A 23,146-nucleotide genomic window follows, 5' to 3' on the forward strand; every position below is an offset into this window, starting at 1 on the left:
CCCTGTTTTGGCTAGAAACGAGGCTGTTCACCACACTGCCATACCTCTATAGAAGTCATTTCAGCCTGAGTCTCTGTTCTTCTGGCATTTGGTTCCATTTTTCTACCTCACCCAAAAGTAAATTTGTCTTTGCAGTAGGGTGTGTGTGAGGGAATGCTGGGAGCCTGGCTCGCATGGCTCCTTTGTGGTTCGCATTCCCGCCAACGGAAACCGTTTTTGGTTTTACGTTTCACACACGGATGGGAATTGTGCAGCTACGTGGGCTTTTCCAGAGTCCTCTGTTCCCCTCCCCCACCTCCCTTCCCCACCCTCCTTTTTTTCCAGGCCTCTTTCAGTATAACTTGGCTGCTTAAAGTCACTGCAGGCAGAATTCTGCCTCACAATTGGAAACAAACCATTCGAACTATTTTTATGTTGGGAAGCAAAAATAGATATAGGGTGTGGTGTATATCTGGACTCGCCTGAATTCCAGTAATTCAGAGGTCTTGGCTTTGAGAATTTATACTGTAAATTGTAAGAGAGGGAAAGGGACCACATCAATTGAGCAAATATTTTTGCATGCAGTAACAAAATTAGCGGAGATAATCTAAGGCAGATACGGGATATGCAAAAAAGTAAGGAACTCACTTTCTAGAAGGGACACCGTATGTAATCACATAACCGTGGTACAGTGTGATGAGAATTTTCATCAAGGTATAGATAAAGGGCAGTGGAGATGTAGATTAAGGAGCAAATCATTTTTCATCACTACAGAAAACACCTTATAGATTTGCATATTACTCTTGCAAAGGGGCCATGTGAATCTTGCTTTGTTTCGGTTTGAGCTTTTGTGCTGATGGGAGAAGCACCTCTGTTACTAGAATCATGATCATGATTTAAAAAACAAAAAACCCCACCACAGTGCCTTTCTCAGGGGTATCTGAGCATTTTCATCAGGCTCTTACGTTCTTCTCGGCCCAACATTCTGTTCTGTAGGCTGGAGAAGTATGACACGTAGATGGTGAGCACCTGGGTGCCAGATCTGTGCTCAGACCCCGACGGGCCTTGTGGGTCAGGGATCTGTTCCCCACATCGTAAAGCTAAAGAACACATAACATGGTAGCTTTCTCTTCTTATGCGAAGTTTGGAGGAGAAGACTTGAAAAACATGAGCTCTTTATGATCTGAACTTTGTGGCATTCATTCATTCTCGTTTGCTTGCTCAATAAGACTTCCCTTTTTTAGAGCAGTTTTAAGTTTACAATAAAACTGACAGGAAGGTACAGAGATTTGCCATATACCCTCTGCCCCCCACACATACATACATAGCTTCCCCCCATAGTCACCATCACTCACCAGAATGGCACTTTTTTGTTTAACCAGTGATGAACCGTTGACACATCAGAAAAACTATGACTACCCTAAGCCGTGGTTTATCTTAGGATTCAGTCTTAGTGTTGTACATGCTGTGGGTTTAAATAGAGGTATGCTGACACGTATCCATCATTATATCACATTCTCTATTTCCACCGCCCTGAAAGTCGTCTGTGCTCTGCCTCGTCATCTCTCCCCACCGGGGCATCCATTCATTTCTGTAATCTCCAGCACTTAGCAAGAGCCTGATACTGTTTGGGTGTTTCATTCACAATCAGTTTGGTGAAGTAACGTGGCCACAAACATTTTCAAGTCCAAGTCCTTCTACTTTACTGCTTTTTCAACATCAAACCTGTGGGTTAGTGGAATTGCTCCATGTTAATATGTAGACACGGCAAATGCAGGGTATCTGTGCGTTTTTAAAAACCAGGCCTCTCACGGGCCCATATTATTTCCCAGAGATATTTCTAAAAATGAAACCAGAGCAAGCAGTGTTTAAGCTCTTGCTGTGTGCGGGACTCTGTGGTAGGCTTTGTATGCCTGATCTCTCTCGCCCACCTCACAGAAACCCTGTGAGTAGACACTGCGATCCCACCGACAGATGAGGAGACTGAGCTCAGCGGAGTCACGTCAGATGCTCGAGGTCACACAGCCAGGCTGGGAACCAGCACGTGGTCAGCGCTGCAAGCCGCTGCGCTCTGTTGCCTAGCAAGGGCGGCTGAGGCCTTTGTATAAAGGGAACTCGGTCATAGGAAAACAGCTTGTGGGAAACGGCCGTTCTGGAGGAATCCCTGCAGGGGCGCTAGAGCCACATCCCCGGCCCTTCGCACAGATGGTGTGTCCCAGCCCTTCGGGATGCTCTGAGCCAACCGCATGCGGGATTCAATGGGTACCGAGAGGAGCATGGATGAAAACACGTTCGGGGTTCCCCTCTCTCTGTACTGAGCAGAATACCAAGACGCAGACCTTTCCGGTCCTCTTGGTCCTTTAAACCCACACGGGAAAGTGGAGAATCGTTGCCATTTTCCATCCTTGCAGGGACCTGAGAGATGATGTCTTTCTTCCCCAAGTACAGATTCTCACACTGTCCTGCCGAACCTGAACTAGCAAAGAAAGAAAGAAAGAACGAAACCCAAAACAACCCTGGGCAGATCATGGGGGAAGTTGATTTGAAACGGTGCTGAGAAGTTCAGTTCAGAGCTCTTGGTGTCTGTCACCGTGCTGGACCTGGATTTTATGTGTTCATGTTCACAAGTTCACTTTCATTCCGAAAATTTAGGAGTATTTTAGGAAGATAGGCTTGGAACAGAGAAAAAACTGGAAGAGTATTGTTTTATTCCAGTCTCGGGGAATCTGTGCTGTGCTGGGGCTCAGAGACCCTAACTAACCTAATTAATGTTTGATTTGATGGGGGCCGGATGAACCTCTGTTAATTAACTTTGGCCTAGTCTCTGAATGACCCACATTGCCCCCTTGTTTTGACCTACATCTTACACCTCTAGACTTTTTCCTCTGTCAGTTCAAGGGTCTCTGAGGTGCTTTCCACCCTAGTTTTCTCCAAATCCCTGGTCCTCACAATCCTGTAATTAAGCAGGGGGCAGAGTGATAGTGCAGCCCCTACACAGCCCCCGACCGTGGCTGTCCATCCTCAAGGACACTGTGACCACGGTCACAGGAGGCTGTGCCAGAGGAAGCCAGGATACTTTAGGGGAGCTGACAAGAGGCCAGAAGCGGGCAGGCTGACTAATACCTCAAAGTGGAGTCAGGGCATGGCCCCTGGGGTCCCCAGCCTCTGGCACACATCCAAGCTCATGGTGGCGGCCCAGTGTCTAGAAGTTATTAAATACACTGACAGCTAGTGTTGGTCTAAAAGGTGGTAGCTGGTGCCTCTGTTTTGTAAAGGTGGTTCCTTCTCAAACCTGATACAGAAGGGAGCAAGGTGCCTTGAAATCGAATTGTGGGATGGCCTTTTGGGAGCTCCAGTCAGTACAGTTAAGCAGCCTTATGCATATTTCAACAAGGAATGAGTGTAACAGATTGATGCCTCTGATGTAGGGCTTAGCACTGTTTTCTCCCCAAAGATGCGGAGCAAGAGTGGCAGCCACCGGTCTGCACGGGCCGCCATCCCACCCTGAGGCTGCCGACCGGGAGAGCAGAGGCCCCACGGCGTGGTGTGATGCTCCTTTCCCAGACTGTGGACTTGCACGCTCAGCGGCTAGTGTGGATCTCTGCATCCCTCTCAGGGCTGAAGCAAGGGGGACCCTGGGTTGGTGAGGCCTGCAGGTGCCAAGACCAGACAAGCCAGCGCTGAGAAGATGCCCCCTCCTTCTGCAAAGTGGAAGGAGCCCACAAGTGTCTGCCCTCTTTTCGCAGAGGTTCTCCAGGACACATAGGAAGAATAAGGCTTCATACACAAGGCATTATTTTGGATTACACCACCAGCAGAGCGTATGGATGTTATTCCTCTGAATTTCGGGCTTTGAAAATGTGTCTGCATGGGTTGTAGGGCAGGCAGGTTCCCTGAGGGACAGCCGTATTTAGTCTTTCACCTTTGGCCTGAGGGGGGAAACATCTAGCTTTGAGACCAGGCCTGGCTTTCTTCTGTGAGCAGAGAGGATGAGCGTGTCTTGTTGGCCGCAGTCATTTGGAAGTGGACTGGCAGAGCCACCTACTCCTGCTGGGCCCCCTTATTTAATTCTGGTCCCCACCAATTACAGAAAGCGCTGACTCCGATGGCGGTTCTCAAAGTACCCCCGGTGAGCCATCAGCATCACTCAGGAACTCACTAGAAATGCAAATTCTCTGAATCAGACCTATCTTGGGGGGTGTGGCTTGCTGTCTGTGTTTTAACAAGCCCTCCGAGAGATTTCTGACTCACGCTTGAGTCTGAGAACCTTGGCACTATGATCTCATGACATGCATGGGGTTTCAAGAACTATTTCTTGTTTAACCGAATGGCAGGTCCTGAGCCCCCTGCTGGGTGCAGTCGGTACTGAGCTTTCCTGAAAGGCAGAAGTGCCTAGAAGAGGCACAAGTCCTGAGTCTTGGCGGACTCGGATACCATCTCGGATAGCAGGATTGGAAGTGAGAGAAGTTTGGTCAGAGACACAGGGTCACAATGAAGAGCGATACCTAAGATCTGCATTTCCAAAGTGGTGGCCTATCTAGTTCACATCTGACTTGGAAGAGAAAAATAATTAGCGGTTCCCTGAGTACAAGTTACACCCATCTGTAGTATTACTACTCAGATTTTCTTTGAAACCCTATATACAAACAGAAAGACACGTCTGATAAGTCGATGTTACCAGTATGCCTTACTCTCCCCATCTAGGCATATTCTTGTGCCTCTCGAGTAGGTGGTTGTACTTCTCTAAAATGCCTTCTAGCGACATACCCAAGCAGCGTCGCTTGCGGTTACAGGGAACGAGACTGTGTCTGAATAGAAGGTTCTTAACCCCACTGGGCTGGAGTTTGAGACATATCCCACACCTCTGGGCAGGGAAGGGAGAGGAGCCCCAACTTTGTTTCAGTCACGGCACGGTGACCCACCCCACTGGGTGTGTGGAACCATTGTATGCCTCCGATTCTTCTTTGAAACATCCTTAAGTGCTTGGAGGCAGAATGAGACCTTGCACGTTTAAAGACCAAGTTGGCAGCAAAGCAAATCCTTTAGAGGAACTGCTGTTCTCTGTATTAGGGGAGGAAGAGAATTTAGCCAGATCTCTGGCCACTTATCAAGTGCAGTAGTTCCATAGGAGATGGGAATATGAAATCCTAGCCTGTCCTCCGGGGAAGGAATTGCAAGCAAATGCCAAGAGTAGCTCCATTTTCAGTGACAGTGTAAAGATCACAGAGTCCAGAAGCACAGATTACCCTGTGATAACATTGCATTTTTCTTGTCTAGAGGAAGTCTGAGGCTCATGAGAAGCTGAAGGAGAAGAGCTATGGAAAGAGCACACTGTACCTTTCATTTTGTTGTAATTATGAGCTGAAATGACCATTTTCAGATCTAGTGAAGCTTCTGAGTTTCGTGTGCTGGGGTAGTTATCCCAACTCAAACATTGATATGGAGTCGTGTGAATTTTTTTCCCCCTAGTCAATGGAGATAGATGAAAGATTGCTGTAAATTTCTGGGGCAGGTGGCAAGCTGGTTTACGGAACGCAAGGCGATGAGAACCTCTGGCTTACGGAAAGTAGCATGAATTAATAATCATTTAATTGGCTCCTCCATTATGTTGCTGGTTTGGAAGATGGAAGTTTAGATGGAGGGGCTGTCAGTGGTACTTTAGCTGAGAGTTTGACGGTTGAGACGTGGAGGTGGCGGCTGCCTTTGGCTTCTCCACAAGGAGTCAATGTTGGGCAGCAGCCTAGGCCCTCAGCGGGCTCACCTTGTGGCCCCCATAAGGAAGAGGATCCAATTGCCATCCCACCATGAAGAGAAGAAATGCAGAAGAAACTTCCCAGCAACATGAACAGTTCAGTGCGTGCCCAGGATCTCCCCCGAGGGAGGTCCCAGGCCAAAGGGAGGCTGGCCTTTGGCTCAGAATATCCACCATGCCAATAGCCCCGTTGGTGCGTTGGGTGATGAGATGAATTTTGCTCGTGAGATATAGAAACTGCCTCTACATACTTTGGATTTTTGTCGATGTCTTGGCTGGTAGTTGGAGGAAGCAAAAACTTCTTCATTTCCAATTTTTCTTAAGCTTTCCTTTTCATGAGGCAGCAACTCCATGCCTTGCCTGGCTTCAGAGTTGTACAGAGCATATCACCAGGTGACAAATGGGGCATTAAGTCCATGGGTGGTCTGTGGCATAGCGAATACATCTTTTAAGTTTTCTGTGGCCAAAATTTTAGTGACTCGGATTTTAATTCATTAGTGAGGACTGGAGTTGGAAGACTGGTTCTAACAGGTGAAGTTACAGAGGCTGTGTTTTCATCCGTACTTGGTCATTCTATAAGCCTGCTAAGTTTATACTGTTCTTACCTCTTTTTTAAAGTAAGCCACTTCCTACATGAAACTTTACTTGGCTTGTTTTAATTATTCTTTGTGCCTAGAACCTAAGACCATTTCTTGAAAATTGCAAGCAAAACTTGCATGATTTCAGGTTGGTGCTCCTTTTCTCCCATTCCCTCTAATTAAGTATGACAGGAGAGGTACCTTTTTAAATAATTATTTTTAGAGGCTAAATACTTCCCAAACAAATATGTTAAAAGCACAGGTAATCTGGAAGTTGATGTCTCTATGCATAAATGATTTGCCCCCCCGCCCCCGGAAGCTGTGCAATGACTGCTCTGTTTCCTTTTGGGATGAAATTATTTTGCCTCCTGGGTAGAGAATAAGACAGTCATGAATCAGGTCTGCCTCTCTTAGTATTTGTCTTTTTCATTTGTGATGGCCAACCCATCACAGTTTAAGGGGGGAAATGGTGACTTTTGGCCCAGAAAGGCAACTTGGAATTTTTCATACCCCATAGAAGGACATGCCAGTCCTTTCTATGCTTGATTGTCAGTGAGTTGGGGAGGACAACCATAACTCCTAACAAGTTGTGTGGCAAGGAATATACAGCTTACATCCTATCGGGCTGTGGTAGGGGTTGGACCCACCATCCCATTGTCACTGTTCCATCTGCCTAGCTTTAAAGAGTATGTAATCTGCTGTGCATGCACTCACGTGGGTCCTTGCCACATTTCTATCCCCTTCCAAGTGCCAGGAGCCCAGCATGTTGCCCGTGGAAGATGCGTTGAGATTTAACACATAGTTTTGTATGACATAGCTGCCAAAATGAGAAAATTGCTTTAACCAGCAAAGTAAAAAAAGTACCACCCGATGTTTTGCACAGTATGGATCCAAATATCAACGTTTTCATGGACAGTTGAATTTAAATGCTGGGCTATTTAATTATAATATTAAAAATAATGTAACTACCTGGCAATCTTAGAAAATGGGAAAATGGTCCATGATTCCATTACCTTAAATACAACAGTCATTTTCTTCTAGTCTTCTTTTCTAGTACCTATTTTTTTCCATAGCTGTATCGTGGTGTAATGTATATTTTATCTTCTTTTTCTTCTGATCAACATTTTCAAGAACTTTCTACATTGGCTCACAGCTATCATTCTTAATGTCTTCTAGTACCCAGTAGGGTAGCTATACCATTGTTTACCTGACCATGCCCTGCTGTAAGAGACCTCGATTGTTTCCAGTTCATTTTGTCATTATTATAAAACTGACTACAGGTAGTAATCCTTCAGGTTGTTTGGCTTTTTGTTGCCAGTATAAACCAAAGGTTCCAGGCACTGTTCAAACTAAGGCTTGTCTCTGAAGTGCATGTATTTCCAATTAACTACTGTGATGTCATAGTGGCCTTAAAGTGACCAGTAATTGATTTTTTAAATAATGTTTCCTAGACTGTGACATTTCTTCAAGAATTTAAGTTAAAGTTTAGAAAAGTCTTCAAAGCAGAAAACCACAGTACTTTTTCTCTTGGTATTCGTACAATCTCATTTACTTAGGCCTACAATGTATGCTAGTGACAGAACCAAAATAGAAATTGATTTTGAGACTCTGGCCCTTCTGAAGTAGTTCAGAGAGAAGCAGCTTGAGGAAACCTCAAACTGTCTGTGGCCTGTAGTCAGCCCTCATCCAGCACGCTGATGGAGAACTTGTACAACTGTTTGCACGTCGACAGAAATTGTATAAAGACCTCGGTGCCATGTCTTGATAGAGATTGACATTTTAATGTCTGGGGTCAAGCTGGGAGGGGGCTGTCGGCCTAGTTACCCTAACTCTTAGGAGGAGTCCCCACATCACCCAGGGAAACACAATGGGATTGTAACTGGGTGTTAATAGAATCTGCTACAAGAATGGTACAGCTTTATCTTCAGGGAACAAGCTAGCGAGCTGCAGGTGGTTAACGTCCACTTCTAAACAGATCAGATCTAATAAACATGCAGGCTGTCCAGGATAGAAGGGGGATGAGCCCCAGACGTTTTGTACACCAGCGGTGCAGTATTTCATATTATAGCAGGGCTGGTGTGTTACTGGGGAGAAAGAGGAACAAGGGAGAGCATGCTGATTTTATTTTTTCAAACACTTCATAGGACTCCTTAGCGTGAGCTCACTTCAAGGAAGCTTTAGAATTCCAGAGCAGTTTGAGAGTTTGGGGGCGGGGGGGGGGAGGTAATAAAAGCCCCCAGCTCCATGCAGGCGGAAAGAATAGTCGCTTCTGAAACCAGAATCGTCACCTCTGCAACCTCGTCACAATTGACCACGCGTTCCGCATTGAAGGGAGAGGGTGGGCTCCGGTCAGATGAGGAAGCTGACGCCTCACTGGGCTACCCTGTGTTTGCCTTTCGGCTCCCAGTGAGTGAGATGAGTTGGGTGGTCCTATCCTCTGTGCTCATCCACTCATGCGGCCGTGCAACTGCACAGTTGACAACCTTTCTAACGGGGGTTAGTGGCAGACTGGGATCATTTACAAGATAGTGCGTGGTCCTATAAAAGAGAGTGTTGTTTCAGGTCAGGCAGACTAACAAAAAGACGGGAAAGGGGTGTTTGGAATGACATCTGGATCTCGGTTTGCCTCTACTGGAAGGAGGAGCAGATAGTGGCTCTTTCCTAACTCTAAGCACAGAGCCTAACCAATGCCTACAGGCTGGAGGTGGAATTGGGAAAGAGATGGCTATATACCAAATAAGCATCGAAAGTATCACCTAACACCTCCACTCACCCCATCTGTAGAATCATTTGAACTGTTAATATAGAAAGGATAAGCAGTAAGCAAAAATGAAAAATAATGGAAAATAAGGAACCTTTTGGGAGTGGGGGGGGGCACTTAAGTCCCTGAACCATAAGGACTCCTGTTGTGGGAGTGTTCAGGTAGGAGCCCATCATACTGGGAGGTCAAAAACCTGTGACACGGGGTTCCTTGAGGGGCTGGGAGATGGGAAGTGGGCCGTGGGGGAACTGGTCTAGAATGTTACAGCACCTAGTTAATCGGCAGCCAGTCCATCACATTAAATATCCAGCCGTCATGTATTACCTTTCAAGTGAAAATGAATAACTCCCATTAAGAGCAAAATGGGTTTGAAGTCGATTCGAGACAGATTAAAGTACTGTTATGAATGTGTGTGTTGGGAGGAGGAGGGGTCTGTGTATAAAATGCTTGTCCTTGTACTTTTTAAATAATAGATGCCCTACAAACTTATGTAGACCAGGTTACCAAGATACTGGGGTTTAAAGGTCACAAGATGTGCATTCTGGGAAGAGCATCAACTTCCTGGAATATTTCCTGCATTTAGCTTTTTTTTTTTTTTCAAAATTATTTGTGGCCTTATGATTTTAATGAATAAAATTGATTTTCTAAAAATTGTTTATTAAAGCACACATCTATAATGACAGCATCTTAGTCTCCATGTCAGAACAGATTTCAAAGCTGAGCATAAAGTGGAAACATGAGCTAGGCAACTAGACCGGATGAGACAGGCAGCAGTTTTATGAAAGAGCAAAAATTAGGCTTTCTAAACCAGTGACCTCAGTGCCGAGTCAAATTATTTTTCAATGAGGGGAATGGGTATATACTTCTCACTACCATTTTCAGGATTTTAATAATCATTTTTAGCAAAATTATGAAAAATGAAGTTCTGTGTCCAAAACAAGTGAGAGAACCAACCCTCGAATACTGACCAGGTTTTGGAATGACCAAATCCAGCCATGTTGGGATTTGTGTTTACGATGGAGAGGGTCCCCCCCCTTATCCTGGTTAAACCCTTGACCCAGCGGTTTTCTCATCAAAATCTTCCAGATCCTTTTCCACACTTCAGAAAACGCCTTTTACTCACACTGTTTGCTACTTAAGTCTTATGTGACTCTCCTCATTAATTAGTGTTTTGTTTTTTTGGTGGAATGGGGTGTGGTTTGGGCAGATAGGAAACTTTCCCCCTTACTGCCCCCTCTGAATAAACGCTTGTGCCTGGAGCATTGGCTAGATTATAAGTTGGACTCATGCCCTACATATTCCAGTCTTCAGTTACTTTCCCCCAAGTATTTGCATGCAGTTTGTGTGAACCTTTCGCAGGTCACATTTATTATGACTCCTGTGATGTGCAGTGCTGTGATTCCAAGCACCGGGACAGTGAAGTTGGGAGCACATAGTTGATTACATCTGTGGAAGCAGAGTGTGTCTGGTTCTTGAGTTGACTGATGGTGGCAAAGCAACTGGTGAGACTCTCCCACCCAGTCTCAGCCCTACTGCCCCGCATAGGCCTGCCCAGTGTGTCTTGATTGGGAGAAGTCAATACACTGAATTTAGCTTAATCCAGCTCCGAGGATTTTAGTCCATTTCTTTATCTTTTTTTCTTAGTGTTCATTTGTTAAAGTAGTGACAAAAATTCATGGGGAAAAAGGAACACTTGCTTCTTTTCCAGCGTGCTTGATAAGTCAGTCCGGATGCTCATCCTACTTGAATTTTGGTGTTTCAAGAAAATCCTGTGCTATAAATGAATGTTGATTTTCACCCAACACAAACCCTCTGGGAGCTGGCCTGGTCTGGCTGCTTATCGCGTCTTCTGCTTTTTCTTCCAGCGTCGTCCAGCCAAGCAGAGAAGGAGCTGACAGATTCTCCCGCAACCTCCAAACGCATCTCCTTCACAGGTAGCTCGGAATCTCCTCTCTCTTCAAAGCGACCTAAAACCTCAGAGGAGACCAAATCAGAGCAGGTGAGACCAGAAGGGGCTCTGCTGGTCGGGGGGCGTGTTTTACACACCAGCGGGAAGCACACCCTTGGGTGGGTGGGCTTGGGGCAGACACAGGCACTGGTGGGAACTGAAGATTCAGCTGGATGGGTGGGTGTGTTCCCCACAGATGTACCAGTGTCCCTACTGCAAGTACAGCAACGCCGACGTCAACCGGCTCCGGGTGCATGCCATGACGCAGCACTCCGTGCAGCCCATGCTGCGCTGCCCCCTGTGCCAAGACATGCTCAACAACAAGATCCACCTCCAGCTGCACCTCACGCACCTCCACAGTGTGGCACCCGACTGCGTGGAGAAGCTCATTATGACGGTAAGGCGGCCAGCAGCACGACCCCTGGCGTCGCTTTCCCCAAGAGGCCAAAGGTGATAGAGGAACATGGACAAGATCTGTGTTGTTGGATGAGAAAGCCAGTGTAGAGTTGGAAATGTCAAAAATGATCCTAGTTCTGCGACCTTTGTTCTCCTGTACCTGCCTTCCACTTGGCATGACTGTGGTGTGACTGTGGCACAAAGCACGGACTGTGTTTGTGGTCTCTGCTCTCCCTCATTATCCCCACTCCTGGTCTGAGGCAGAGGGCTAGAATAACTAACCATTCATGTGAAGAAATTGTTCTTTGGGCTCTCCAAACCTTTAATAAGTAGGTGGTGTTCTAGGTTGCTCTTAGTCTCGTTTCACCCTCACGACAAGCCTTATTTGAAAGAATAAGAGTTTGACATGTGTATATTAACAGCAGAGGAACTGAGACTCAGAAAAGTTAGCTGACTCGATGCCACTTGTAAGTGGCAGATTGAAATTTGAGCCCGTATTTTCCAGCGTTACAAATGTGACCCTGTAATGTGGGAATTTCTCAAGTGGCATCTTTGATTCTTAGAACAGGAAAATGGCGCATGGGATAGCACATGTCGATTCGTGGACGATGGCTTTGCATTTTGAACATGATGTTGCTACACCTAGGTTTTAAAAGCCTGGCTCTGAGTGACTACTGTGACGTGGCCCAAAGGTTTAGTGTAAAGATTTAAGTCTAATTGTAATGTGAAAACTTCTCAAAATACTACAGATCATTTTGATATCCTACTTTTTCTATCTGTGGTGGGACTGCTGTGCAAGCCCTTTCCCGATCACTGGAGGAAAAACTAAAGAGAATTACTCTCACCTCTAATTTATTTCAATAGTGGAGTAATAAGAAGTTAATTTGATTGCCTTTTTGTGTGAGGATTCCCAGAGAGGTATTCTTCCTAGAGAATTCCATGTTATAACATGAGGTCACAGGCATATAACCTCTAGGCATTTCCCATTCCATTTAGTTAGGCAGGATGAATGAATCATGTTCTAAGTGATGTTTAGTCGTGAAAGACATATAATTGATAATGCATCAAGAGAACTTTAGCAGCCAATAGGAAACTTGAAGGTGACCTAGCGGAAGTTTCATTTCAGAGATCTTTCAAGTATAAACTCACTTTCCGTGGGTATTTTCAGATAAACTGGTGAACATCGTGAAAAGATTGTCTGTGAGTGGAAACCTTCTTCTTTGGTTGAATGAGTTTCTGTGTTATAGATACTGGCATTCTCACCAACCTTGGAAATAACAAGGGGAATTTCTCAGGCCTCATCACCCTTCCCACTGATGGCCTAGAACCATAGGAGCCTGAAGGAACAGAAGGTGATGTGGGAAACATTTTCAGTACTTAATGACATTTTTCTTTTGCTCAGCTGGTTATTTTTCCTGTTTAATATAAATCTGGTCTAGGAAATGTGAGCTATGGTAATCTGTATGATCAGTTTACATTAAACAGTAGGTTTCATTTATATATCACTAGGGACTAGAATATAAATTATATTTCAAATATCCATTGTTTGTCATATTTTTATAGCAGCAAGGGTAAGGTACATTTCATGTAGTGAGTCAGGTGGTCTTTATGAGTCTTCATTTACCAACAGGGTCTTGAAGGGCAAGATGTTACTACTGTGTTTCTGGGGTACCAATCCCTAAGATATTTCTGGATGTCACTCAATAGCCAGTGATTCTCAGCCTTTTTGGAGACTCTGGTGAAAGTGAATCCGTAGCCTTACTGGGTTATTCTCTGCATTGTCAAGTTGGATAACCACTGTTAAGACTACCATTGAGGATTCTGCATACACAAAACTGTGTGTACAATGCCAGGGAGCGTAAGAATACTTTAAAATTCATACATGGAATCAGGCTAATAAACCCTGTTCTAGAAGAATCCCTGATAAGATAATTATGTAGGATTCAACAATTCTATTCATTTATGTAGGATTCATTGTATTCAATTCAATTCATTCATTCTATTCAATTATGTAGGATTCAGCAATTCTTTTTCTCTGCATCAGCACCAACACTTGCTTTTTCTTGTGTTTTTGATTGTAGCCATCCTGACAAGTGTGAGGTGGTATCTCCTTGTGGTTCTGATTTGCATTTCCCTGATGATGAGTGATGTTGAGCATTTTTTATGTATCTGTTGGCCATCTTGTATGTCTTCTTTGGGGAAATATCTGTTCATGTCTTCTGCCCATATTTTAATTGGTTTATTTTGGGAGGGGATGTTGAGTTGTTTAAGTTCTTTATGTATTTTGGGTACTAACCCTTTATTGGGTATGTCATTTGCAAATATCTTCTCCCATTCCGTAGGTTGTCTTTTGGTTTGCTGATTGTTCCTTTGCTGTGTTAGAAGCTTTTTATTTTGATGTAATCCTAAGAGTTTATTTTTTCTTTGATTTCCCTTGCCTCAGGAGACATATCTAGAAAAATGCTGCTACAGCCAGTGTCTGAGAAATTACTGCCTATGCTCTCCTACAGGATTTTTTAAAAAGATTTATTTATTTTGGAGTGAGAGACAGAGTGCAGTGGGGAGGGGCAGAGAGAGATGGAGAGAGAGACTCAAACAGACTCCCCACTGAGCACGGGGCTCGATCCCATGACCCTGAGATCATGACCTGAGCCGAAATCAAGAGTTGGACGCTTAACTAGCTGAGTCACCCAGGTGTCCCTCTTTTGTAGGATTTTTTTGGTTTCAGGTCGCACATTTAGGTCTTGAATCTATTTTGAATTTATTTTTGTGTATGATATAAGGAAGTGGTCCAGTTTTCCCAACATCATTTGTCGAAGAGACTTTTTCCCATTACATATTCTTTCCTGCTTTGTTGAAGATTAATTGATCATATAATCATGGGTTCATTTCTGGGTTTTCTGTTCTGTTCCATTGAGCTGCGTTTTTTGGGGTTTTTTGTTTTGTTTTGTTTTGATGCCAGTACCATGCTGTTTTGATTACTACAGCTTTGTTGTATAACTTGACAACAAAGCTGTAGTTAGCTTTTTTTCAAGATTACTTTGACAATTCTGGGTCTTTTGTGGTTCCATACAAATTTTAGGATTTTTTTCCCAGTTTTTTGAAAAATGCTGCTGGTACTTTGATAGAGATTGCACTAAATGTGTAGATAGCTTTGAGTTGTGTAGACATTTGGACAATATTTGTTCTTCCAGTCCACGACCATGGAATGTCTTTTCATTTCTTTGTGTTGTCTTCAATTTCTTTCATCACTGTCTTTTTTTAAGATTTTATTCATTTATTTGTCAGAGAGCACAGGCAGAGGGAGCAGTGGGCAGAGGCAGAAGCAGACTCCTGCCCAATGTGGGACTCCATCCCAGGACCCTGGGTTCATAACTCAAGCCGAAGGCAGACACTTAACCGACTGAGTCACCCAGGCATTCTATCAGTGTTTTATAGTTTTCTGAGTACAGGTCTTTTACCTCTGTGGTTAAGTTTATTCTTAGGTACTTTATTATTTTTGGTGCAATTATAAATGGGATTGTTTTCTTAATTAGAAATGTAGACATTTCTTAAAAATGTGCAGATTGTGGGAAATGTAATTATAGGAGGTCAGTTTGCTAGCAACAAGAGAAAGTTAATGGATTCAGAAACAAAGTTGAAAGTTATGAGAAATGTAATCATAAAAGGGTTTCATTCTTTATTTAAAGGTATATGTAAAGATGATTTGGCACTCTGTACATGAGAAGATGGAGTTACTGTATGGCTGTCAGTATTGAATTGGTTTTACAAGCTATGAGGATGGTTTGCATTGAGATGATTAAACATGTCTACCTTGATCCTTTAGTTCAGCAGGAAAAGATGAGCAACCAGGGTTAGAGAGGGGAATTTGTGACTGTAGCTTAGGGTGAACCCAGAATCCTGTTTGAAGATTGGAGTTTGCCCTGATGAATCCAAACAGATGCCACTGTTCTTCCTTTGGAAAGTTCGGTATTAAAATGGAAGTTTCAGTTGTTTTACAACTAAGTGATTATAGTAAACCTGTGGTTAAAATCATGCCCCTGGAGGGTATTTTACTCTAATTTTATTAGAAAATTGGCCATGGGAAAGTATTGTTTGGGCTTTCTGACTATATATGTTTGTTCCTGGTCAACTGGAGCAGGAAACTCTGAAAACAGCATGATGAGAAATGACCCTCAAATCCGAACTCCATTTTTAAAAACACATCATTAAGGAATGGTCAGTGTATGGTCATTCATCCCCCAAGAGGAAAAGGTTACATCTGCTTCATCCCTGAGTGGCTAGGATGAAGGCAGTGAGAGGAGTGAATCTCCTTCCTTGCCAAATGGTTTGACTGTTAGCTGCGGTCGGCTGCAGAGTAGGAAAAGCCAGCAAAATCCACCAAATAGACAATTCTTGGTAGACATCGGGTATGTCTAGGGTATAGAAAGCCAAAAATTCTGATAAATATTTTCTGCTGTCTGGGTTCAAGGTCGCAGGATTTGGCTTGAATTGGGTTTCAGTCCTTCTAAAAGTAAATTTCACCCTGATAAATGGAAATAGATTACTTTCTACACAATGTCTTTCCGTTCAGTTGTAAATGGAGAGTGTTTTGAGGAGGCTTCATTTAATAATACCTTATCAGACAGCTTTCAGGAACCTGCAGTGTCTAATATGTCTGTTGCTATGGTAACAGCTGCTTGCTTATGCTCTGCATCTCATATCTGTGTCTTCCATGGGCCCCCTTCTCTTTACCGATGAAGGGGCTTGAAAAATATTCTCCACTGGGAACAATTGCAGCTCTGGTCCTCCACTATGGAAACTGCATCCGCAGCACTTCATTCTGCTTGGCCTATTAGGAACAGACCTCCAAAGAGCGTCTTTATACACGTCATATGAAAGAAGGAAATCTATAAAGCCTCAGGGCGATGAGACAAGTGCCCCTCCAGACCTGACCGAGCAGGCTGCCCCCAGTGTCAGCTCCACAGAACTCTCACCTACTTACAGAGAAGTTAAGAGATTTCAAATTGGTGGTGGGGATGTAGGAGCTGCTTTTCTGTGACCTCATTTCCCCCACTCTTTTGGGGAAGAAGGGGTGAGGGTGAGGGGGGACATGTTTCTGGCCCCTACATGAGAATGGGAAAGACCACCTAGCATGCATTTCAATACTCTTAAATTATTCTAATTGATCACTGTCCTTCTAAGTGACAGGACACACCACTGGGCTCCCGGATCGTTAATATGGGGAAATTGTTTTTGTTCCTTGCTCGCTTAACAAAATATAACCTCATACTGGAGATGGGGATGGGCTCCTGAGCGGCCCAGGAACACCTCTTTCTCTAGCCCTTCATCTTTTCTCCCTTTGGTAGTTCTTACTTCCTGTATTTCCCGTACATGCAGATTTCCCTTCTCTGCTCATGGCCCTGCACCCTGCACTGCCTGCAGCGTTCTCTCTCCCTCTCGCCATCCGTGTCTCCCTCCCTCTCCCTCCCCCCCACTCAGGAGCAGTAGTTTGTCTCCTTGTTTCTTTCAGTCTTTGTCTGTGTCTCCCTGTGCTGCTATGCCCGTGCATCTCTGAGCTGCTGGGACAGGCTGGCTGACTGCCCCCTCCTTACTGGGGCAGCGGGTGGCCACTAGCCCTGGGGCTTTTGCACCTGCGTGGGTACCAGCTCTCTCACTTTGTCTCTATCTCAGAGGAAGGTAATGAAAATAATCGGGCTTCATTAATTCCAAGCCCTGTGAGATGATAGCCATTTGGAGCCTGTTTGCCAATTAGATGGTCTAAATTAGAAGTGACCTTGGTATACTGCCACTGCTTGCCTCTCTGAGTCTAATGAAGCTTTTCTCTCCAATCCATTCTCCTTCTCCACTCTTTTCTGTTGCCCTGTGTGTGTGTGTGTGTGTGTGTTAACTGTTCCTGTGTTTCCTATTCTCCCGCTCACCTCCCCCCCCCCCTTCTCATTCTTAGGTTTTAAACTCTGTTTAGGTAGGACTGTATTGGTTTCTGGCCCACATGAATGTGAACGTGGCCCTGCAGTTTTTCCTCATGAGTTTTAGGTTTAAAAAAGAAAGGATAGACAACCACATAGAAGACATTATAGAAAGGAAACAAGACAGAGAGAGGAACTAGGCCCTCTAACCTCTGTGGTCCAGTGCGCAGCCTGGCACATTTGCAAGGTGGTAAAGGAAAGGAAAACAGCTCTGAAGCCCTGGCTGCAGAAGTCCAGAGACCAGCTGGCAGGCCCAGCAGCTGACTGGGTACGGAAGCGAGCACCCCGACTTCCACTGCAGCCTTCAGATACACCATTAGCTAAAATGCTTCGCTCTGGAAACAGTTGGGTTTTAACTTCATTTTTTTAATCTATCCAATTCCTTATTCACAAGGATGTAGAGACTGGCCAGGTCTGTATCAGGAAGGCCTGCGTCTGAGGCTTTGCCTCTTTTTCCTTCCACTTGAGGTTCCTCATTCTATTGATTTTCACTGAAAAGTGAAGGATTTGAGGCTTCCTTGGGAGTCTAGGTTTTGGTAAATGTATTTTTTCACTTGGAATAGCAAGCCTTTCAGAAAGATATCCTAGTTAGGCGAGCAATGCCAACTAAAGCTGTAAGGATGAGGGTCTCAGAGAAACTAGATTCAACACATTTTCTAAGAAAATGTCTTCGCTTTCCAGCATGTGGAACACATTGGTTGTATCGATCTAACTTCAGACAAGGTGGCTTTGAGGTGAATTTGCATGGGCAGTCCCATGAGAACTTAGCATGGTATGCCCCTTGGCTGTTTGGGGTGCTGTATTTTGACCATTCCACATCCATAACCTGGAGAAAGCAAGAAGTGAGGAAGGCTCCTTATAACTCCAGCTTCTTTGACTAAGAAAGAATAAATACCAGTGGCCCCTCCCAAATATCATAATGAGGACCAGACCCACATCCAAGCCTCTGGGTTTTATGAGGCGTGTCCTTGGAGTTTGGGGCCCAACTCCCCTGATACAAGCTTGAAAGGAATCAAATCATAATCCAAAACAATGGTGAACCCAATAGAGGTAGGAACCTAGGTATTTATGAACCCAGGTCACCTCTGGGTGACTATCTAAAGATAGTTAACTTGAGTCCATGGATTTTCCCCTAAGGGAGCCTGTGATTTCCTGAAATTATCTGCAGTAGTCTGTCTGTGAAACTATTTCTTTAGGCATCTGCAGCCTTCATCGGATTTTCTGAGGTTATGCTCTCTGTAAGGTTAATATTCTGGCTTGCGAGCTTCTTGGGCACAAGGACAGTGTCTCACTATATCTTACAAGCGTGCAATACAGGGACCCTGTACAATATACAGTGAATGATGTTCAGATGGATGGGTGAGCAGAGAGTCACTTGAGGCCCTTACTTCTCAACACTAAGTTGTTTTGAAATTGCTTAAGCTTTAAGACTTTTAGTATCAGTGTGGAACGCTTTTATTTCTATTGTTATTTATGAGAACTGCTTAAACTTGAAGATTTCTAGCATCAGAACAGAACTCCACATTTTTCTCATAAACATGAGACCTCTTTACGTGTTAGGAAGGTAGCAGAGCTACCGTTTCCCAACTGTGTCAGCACCCCAGGTCAGATGATTGTTTTTTTCCTACATTCCCATCAACTCTGTGTACTCTGTGGGGGAACATATGTGATATCTAAAAGATTACCATGGAATTCCCCTTTGCATCACCAAGGCCAATCTTGGAAGACCCAAATTCTGAGGAAGTAATGGCTCTAATCAATTGAGTTTTCTTACTAGAGCAGGCTTTGTTATATTCTAGGTTAAAAGTCTGTTTTTGATTTTAAAGATGAATCTATTTGAGAGAGTACGTGCACACAGACAGCGGTGGGGGCAGTGGGAGAGGGAGAGAGAATCCCAAACACACTCTGCGCTGAGCACGAGCCCAACTCGAGACTTGATCCCACAACCCCAAGATCACAACCTGAGCCAAAACCACAAGTCAGTTGCTCAACCGACTGCGCCATGCAGGTGCCCCACAAGTCTGCTTTAACAGTCTTGGGTCTTCTCTGTACATTGAGTATTGGGGACATAATTTAACGTATTGAATGTCTGTGGGTGTACAGATTATGAGAAGAAGCAATCTCTGTGGATGGTATAGTGAAAGGTAGAACGTGTACATGTTTGTACCAATTGTGTACTGTCATCTAGCCAAACCAGTAACTTTTCTGTTTGGCTTCTGAGCCTGTGATGGAGAAGTGGGAAGATGGAGAGAGGTGGGAGGGAGGAAATTCGACTGTTCGCATGCGTGTGTTTCCTCTGCTGGGGAAGGTGGTGCCATCCAGTTATCTGAGCGCTTCTGAGGTTTGGGCACATCCGGGATGGCTCTGGTTATGCAGCGGTCGGGTTGTGTCCTCTCACGCACCTACATGCTCCAGTGCACCTAGCGAAAGGGAAGGTCTTCATAGAAGACATAGACTGTGCTCGGCACACTTGAGTGACTGCCCTTGCCATGACTTTGAGCTATCCATCAGATGCTGTGGCTAGAATAGTCTGAACCTTCCATACCATTTGGTAGCCAGACAGGACTGGAAAACAAGGGGGATGCCAAGGCAGGTATTGAAGGAACTCTGCCTTTGGCCAACTCTCCTTTTCCTCATGGAGCAGAACTCCTCCATGAGCTATTGGCAGGACTATATTTATGTTTTTTGTTTGTTTTTTGTTTTTTGTTTTGTTTTTTTACAAAACATGCAAAGTTTGAGTGAAAAGCTTTGGAAACTAGTAGGAGAGGGAGGAATGGACATGGGAACTTCAGTGTCTGAGAGCCGCTGTGGGGCCCTCCAGCAGCCTGTGCAGGAAGGAGGCTTCCATTCTCAACCTCTCTGTTGAGACACATGCACAGATACACCCCACCAGAATTTCTAGATCCTCAGGTTTCCCTTTAGGGATAGTCCTCTTTGCCTCCTGGGAGTTTCTTGCCCATCAAAATTTTATATACCACACCTTTTTTTTCCCCCAGAGAGAATTTGGGTACACTAAAGATGAGAAGGTGCAGGTAGATAAAAGTAATTACTTAAACACATATGGGGCAAGACTTACAGGTTTGGAGGCCCAGATTAAGATGCAGAGGAGCATGTGAGGTTGATGATTATATTTCGGGAAGAGTTAATTGATGGAAGGTGAAGGCAGACAAAGAACCTCTGCTTACTGCCTTCTTGAATCCCAATCAGGAATTATGATTAAAGTCGTGGCGAGACAACAGAGGGCTGATGAATTGGTGTCTTTTTTTTTTTTTCTTTTTTGCCGTCATTCACACTTGATTGACTTCAACCTTTCAAGTGCAAAAGTCTCTCTTTTCCATTATTATTCATAGCCATCTGAGTTTTTCTAATTAAAGTGTATGAAAACAATTACTGATCCGTCGTACTGAGTCTGTTAGAGGGGATGTCTGCCTTACTGTAATGCGTATAAAAAGCCCACAGTTTTCTATAATGATGTGCAGCTGAGGTGTTAGATAATTTTATTCTTTTTTACTCTGTAGGGCTTTTTTTTTTATTTTTCATGATTCATTTTTCATAATTCCTAAAGATCCCTGGAAAGGACTGATCCTGCAGCTACAACCGAGAAAGGAGGTGGGGGGGAGTCTTTTTTCCTTTCCCTTTCTCCCCCTCTTGCCCCCAACCTCGTGCTCCCCCTTGGCTGAGGACTATAAATTAATCGGTGACCTTTCACTTCTTGGATTCCCGCTGGACTCCCCAACCATACTGGTCAGAAATGCTTTCTATTAAAAAGAAAATAGATGGAATGAGTTTGGCAATCTCTGCTCCATTCCTAACGATTCATCAACAGCTAGCCTTAACCAGCTGCTGACGAGCTTTGTGTGAGGGTGCAGATGTCTGTGAGCAGGAATTCTGTGTCACACACATTCACCTGCCATGCACCTGCTCTTCATAAACACGAGCTTTCTCAGAACCCTTCTCCATAGTGCCTGTTGCTTAATTTTTACACCTATAAGCGTCTGCGTTGCTGAGATTATTCTAATACCCCTAAATGTATTGATGAGTTACCTTAGCACTGGAGCCTGTCACCGATGTTTCTAGGGAACATGTCATCAGCTGTTATGAGCAAGTCCAGAATCTTAAAGCTATTCAAAATTAATAGTAATTTATTTAAAATATTTAATTTTGAACAGTAAATGAGGTGCTCCAGCCTTTGCACCAGCAACTACAGCTATTGAGATACCTGAGTTTCATGGGAAAATAATTCCTTCAGGTGGGGCTGGACGCCATGTAGAAAGGTTAGTGGTGTGAATGTAGTTTCTGTTCAGTTCATTTCTCAGGCTGTCGTCAAACTTTCTAATTCATTTCGCAGGATCATCACCTACTACCTTTCCACCCTATAGCAGGCAAAGGGATATTACTTCTTTTTTAAATGAAGAACTTTTATCCTTATGTTGAATTTGAGGGCTGCTTATCATGTTAATGTGGGGCAAATGATAACTTCTTCAGACAAACTTCTGGCCAGATGTCAGAGAAGCCTGGAGAAAAATGTCTGAGGATCTGCCTGATCCAGGCTGATTCTGGAATTGCTATATTAGCAAATGATAGCCATGGTCAAGGTGGAGCTGCCCTAGTGTAGAATGCTGTGCAGGGCACCCACCCTGTGTGGTTGGGACGCTGGCCAGACGTTCCCTCTGATGCTGGGAAGTGAGTCATAAGAAATGCTTGTTTGCACTTGATCTAGCTTCTAAAGGGTTACAAAATTTTGTTTCCTGGAGAATCTGCCAATGTGTCTGCATGTCCTTAGCCTTCTCTTTGTTCTCTTCTTTTCTTCTTCCCCTTTCCTTCGCTCTTACTCCCCTCCTCTTCTTGCCTGAATACATTTTAAAAACAGTACTACAATGCTCCCTGCTTCAAGATTACAGTGTACTTTACTAGGTATGATTTAATTAGGGCCCTTATTATGTTTTCAGCAGCTTAAGGTGGGCCTTTCAACTTATCTACCTAATTGGTTGCACAAGAAGTTTCACAGCCCATGACAAAACATTGTCAGTGATCAAAGTCAAAATTCTGCATAAAGGAAAAATATTAATAATAAGATTATTCTTCAAGTGTGCTCTGCTAATTATGTCCAGAATGTAACCGTAGAAACACTTTTGACTGATGTGAGCTTTGTCTAATAAACATGAATCTTCAGTGAGCTATGAAAAGTGACACTTCCAGCTTTACACTGGTGAAGGCTAATTTTGCTTATTAAATAATTTTTACACATTTCCCTGTTTTGTGTCTCTTTCCTCTCCATTTGACTCTCCTCATTTCTCTGCCTCTTACTCCTCAGGTGACCACCCCTGAGATGGTGATGCCCAGCAGCATGTTCCTCCCAGCAGCTGTTCCAGATCGAGACGGGAACTCCACTTTGGAGGAGGCAGGAAAGCAGCCTGGTTAGTGTCATTCTTGACCCCTAGAAATGGAAACAAAATGAAATATTGGGCCAAAATTGTCACTGAGCAGGAGTGCCACGAATCCTTACAGTCCTCCCGAGGTGAATGTAACTGACCAGGAGATGAGGGGGCACTGTTGTCCCCTATTTCATACTCTGGTTCCTGGCACGTATTTGTACACTGTTCATATGGTTTAAAGTGGAAAGAAAATAAGGTGGAACCAGTGGAATTGTGGTGGACACATGTCCCCTTAGACTGTACATTAGGGAGTGAATAAATAACCAGAGACTCAGTCAGTAGACCCATGACTCCCCATTCTCAGCCGTTAAATACTCAGTCTCTGAGC

General features: G+C 44.2%; 1 protein-coding gene across 1 annotated transcript in view; it reads left to right on the top strand.

The window, feature by feature from the left end:
• Positions 1 to 23,146, top strand: part of ZFHX3 (zinc finger homeobox 3) — a 157,047-nt gene that overhangs the window by 118,078 nt on the left and 15,823 nt on the right. Inside the window, exons 5-7 of the mRNA XM_040633092.1 lie at positions 10,936 to 11,069; positions 11,215 to 11,415; positions 22,698 to 22,800. Of these exons, the coding sequence (XP_040489026.1) occupies positions 10,936 to 11,069; positions 11,215 to 11,415; positions 22,698 to 22,800 (438 nt within the window). The remainder of the gene's footprint in view (positions 1 to 10,935; positions 11,070 to 11,214; positions 11,416 to 22,697; positions 22,801 to 23,146) is intronic.

This window comes from Ursus maritimus, unplaced genomic scaffold, assembly GCF_017311325.1.
Source record: "Ursus maritimus isolate PB19 unplaced genomic scaffold, ASM1731132v1 scaffold_19, whole genome shotgun sequence".
Classification (NCBI taxonomy): domain Eukaryota; kingdom Metazoa; phylum Chordata; class Mammalia; order Carnivora; family Ursidae; genus Ursus; species Ursus maritimus.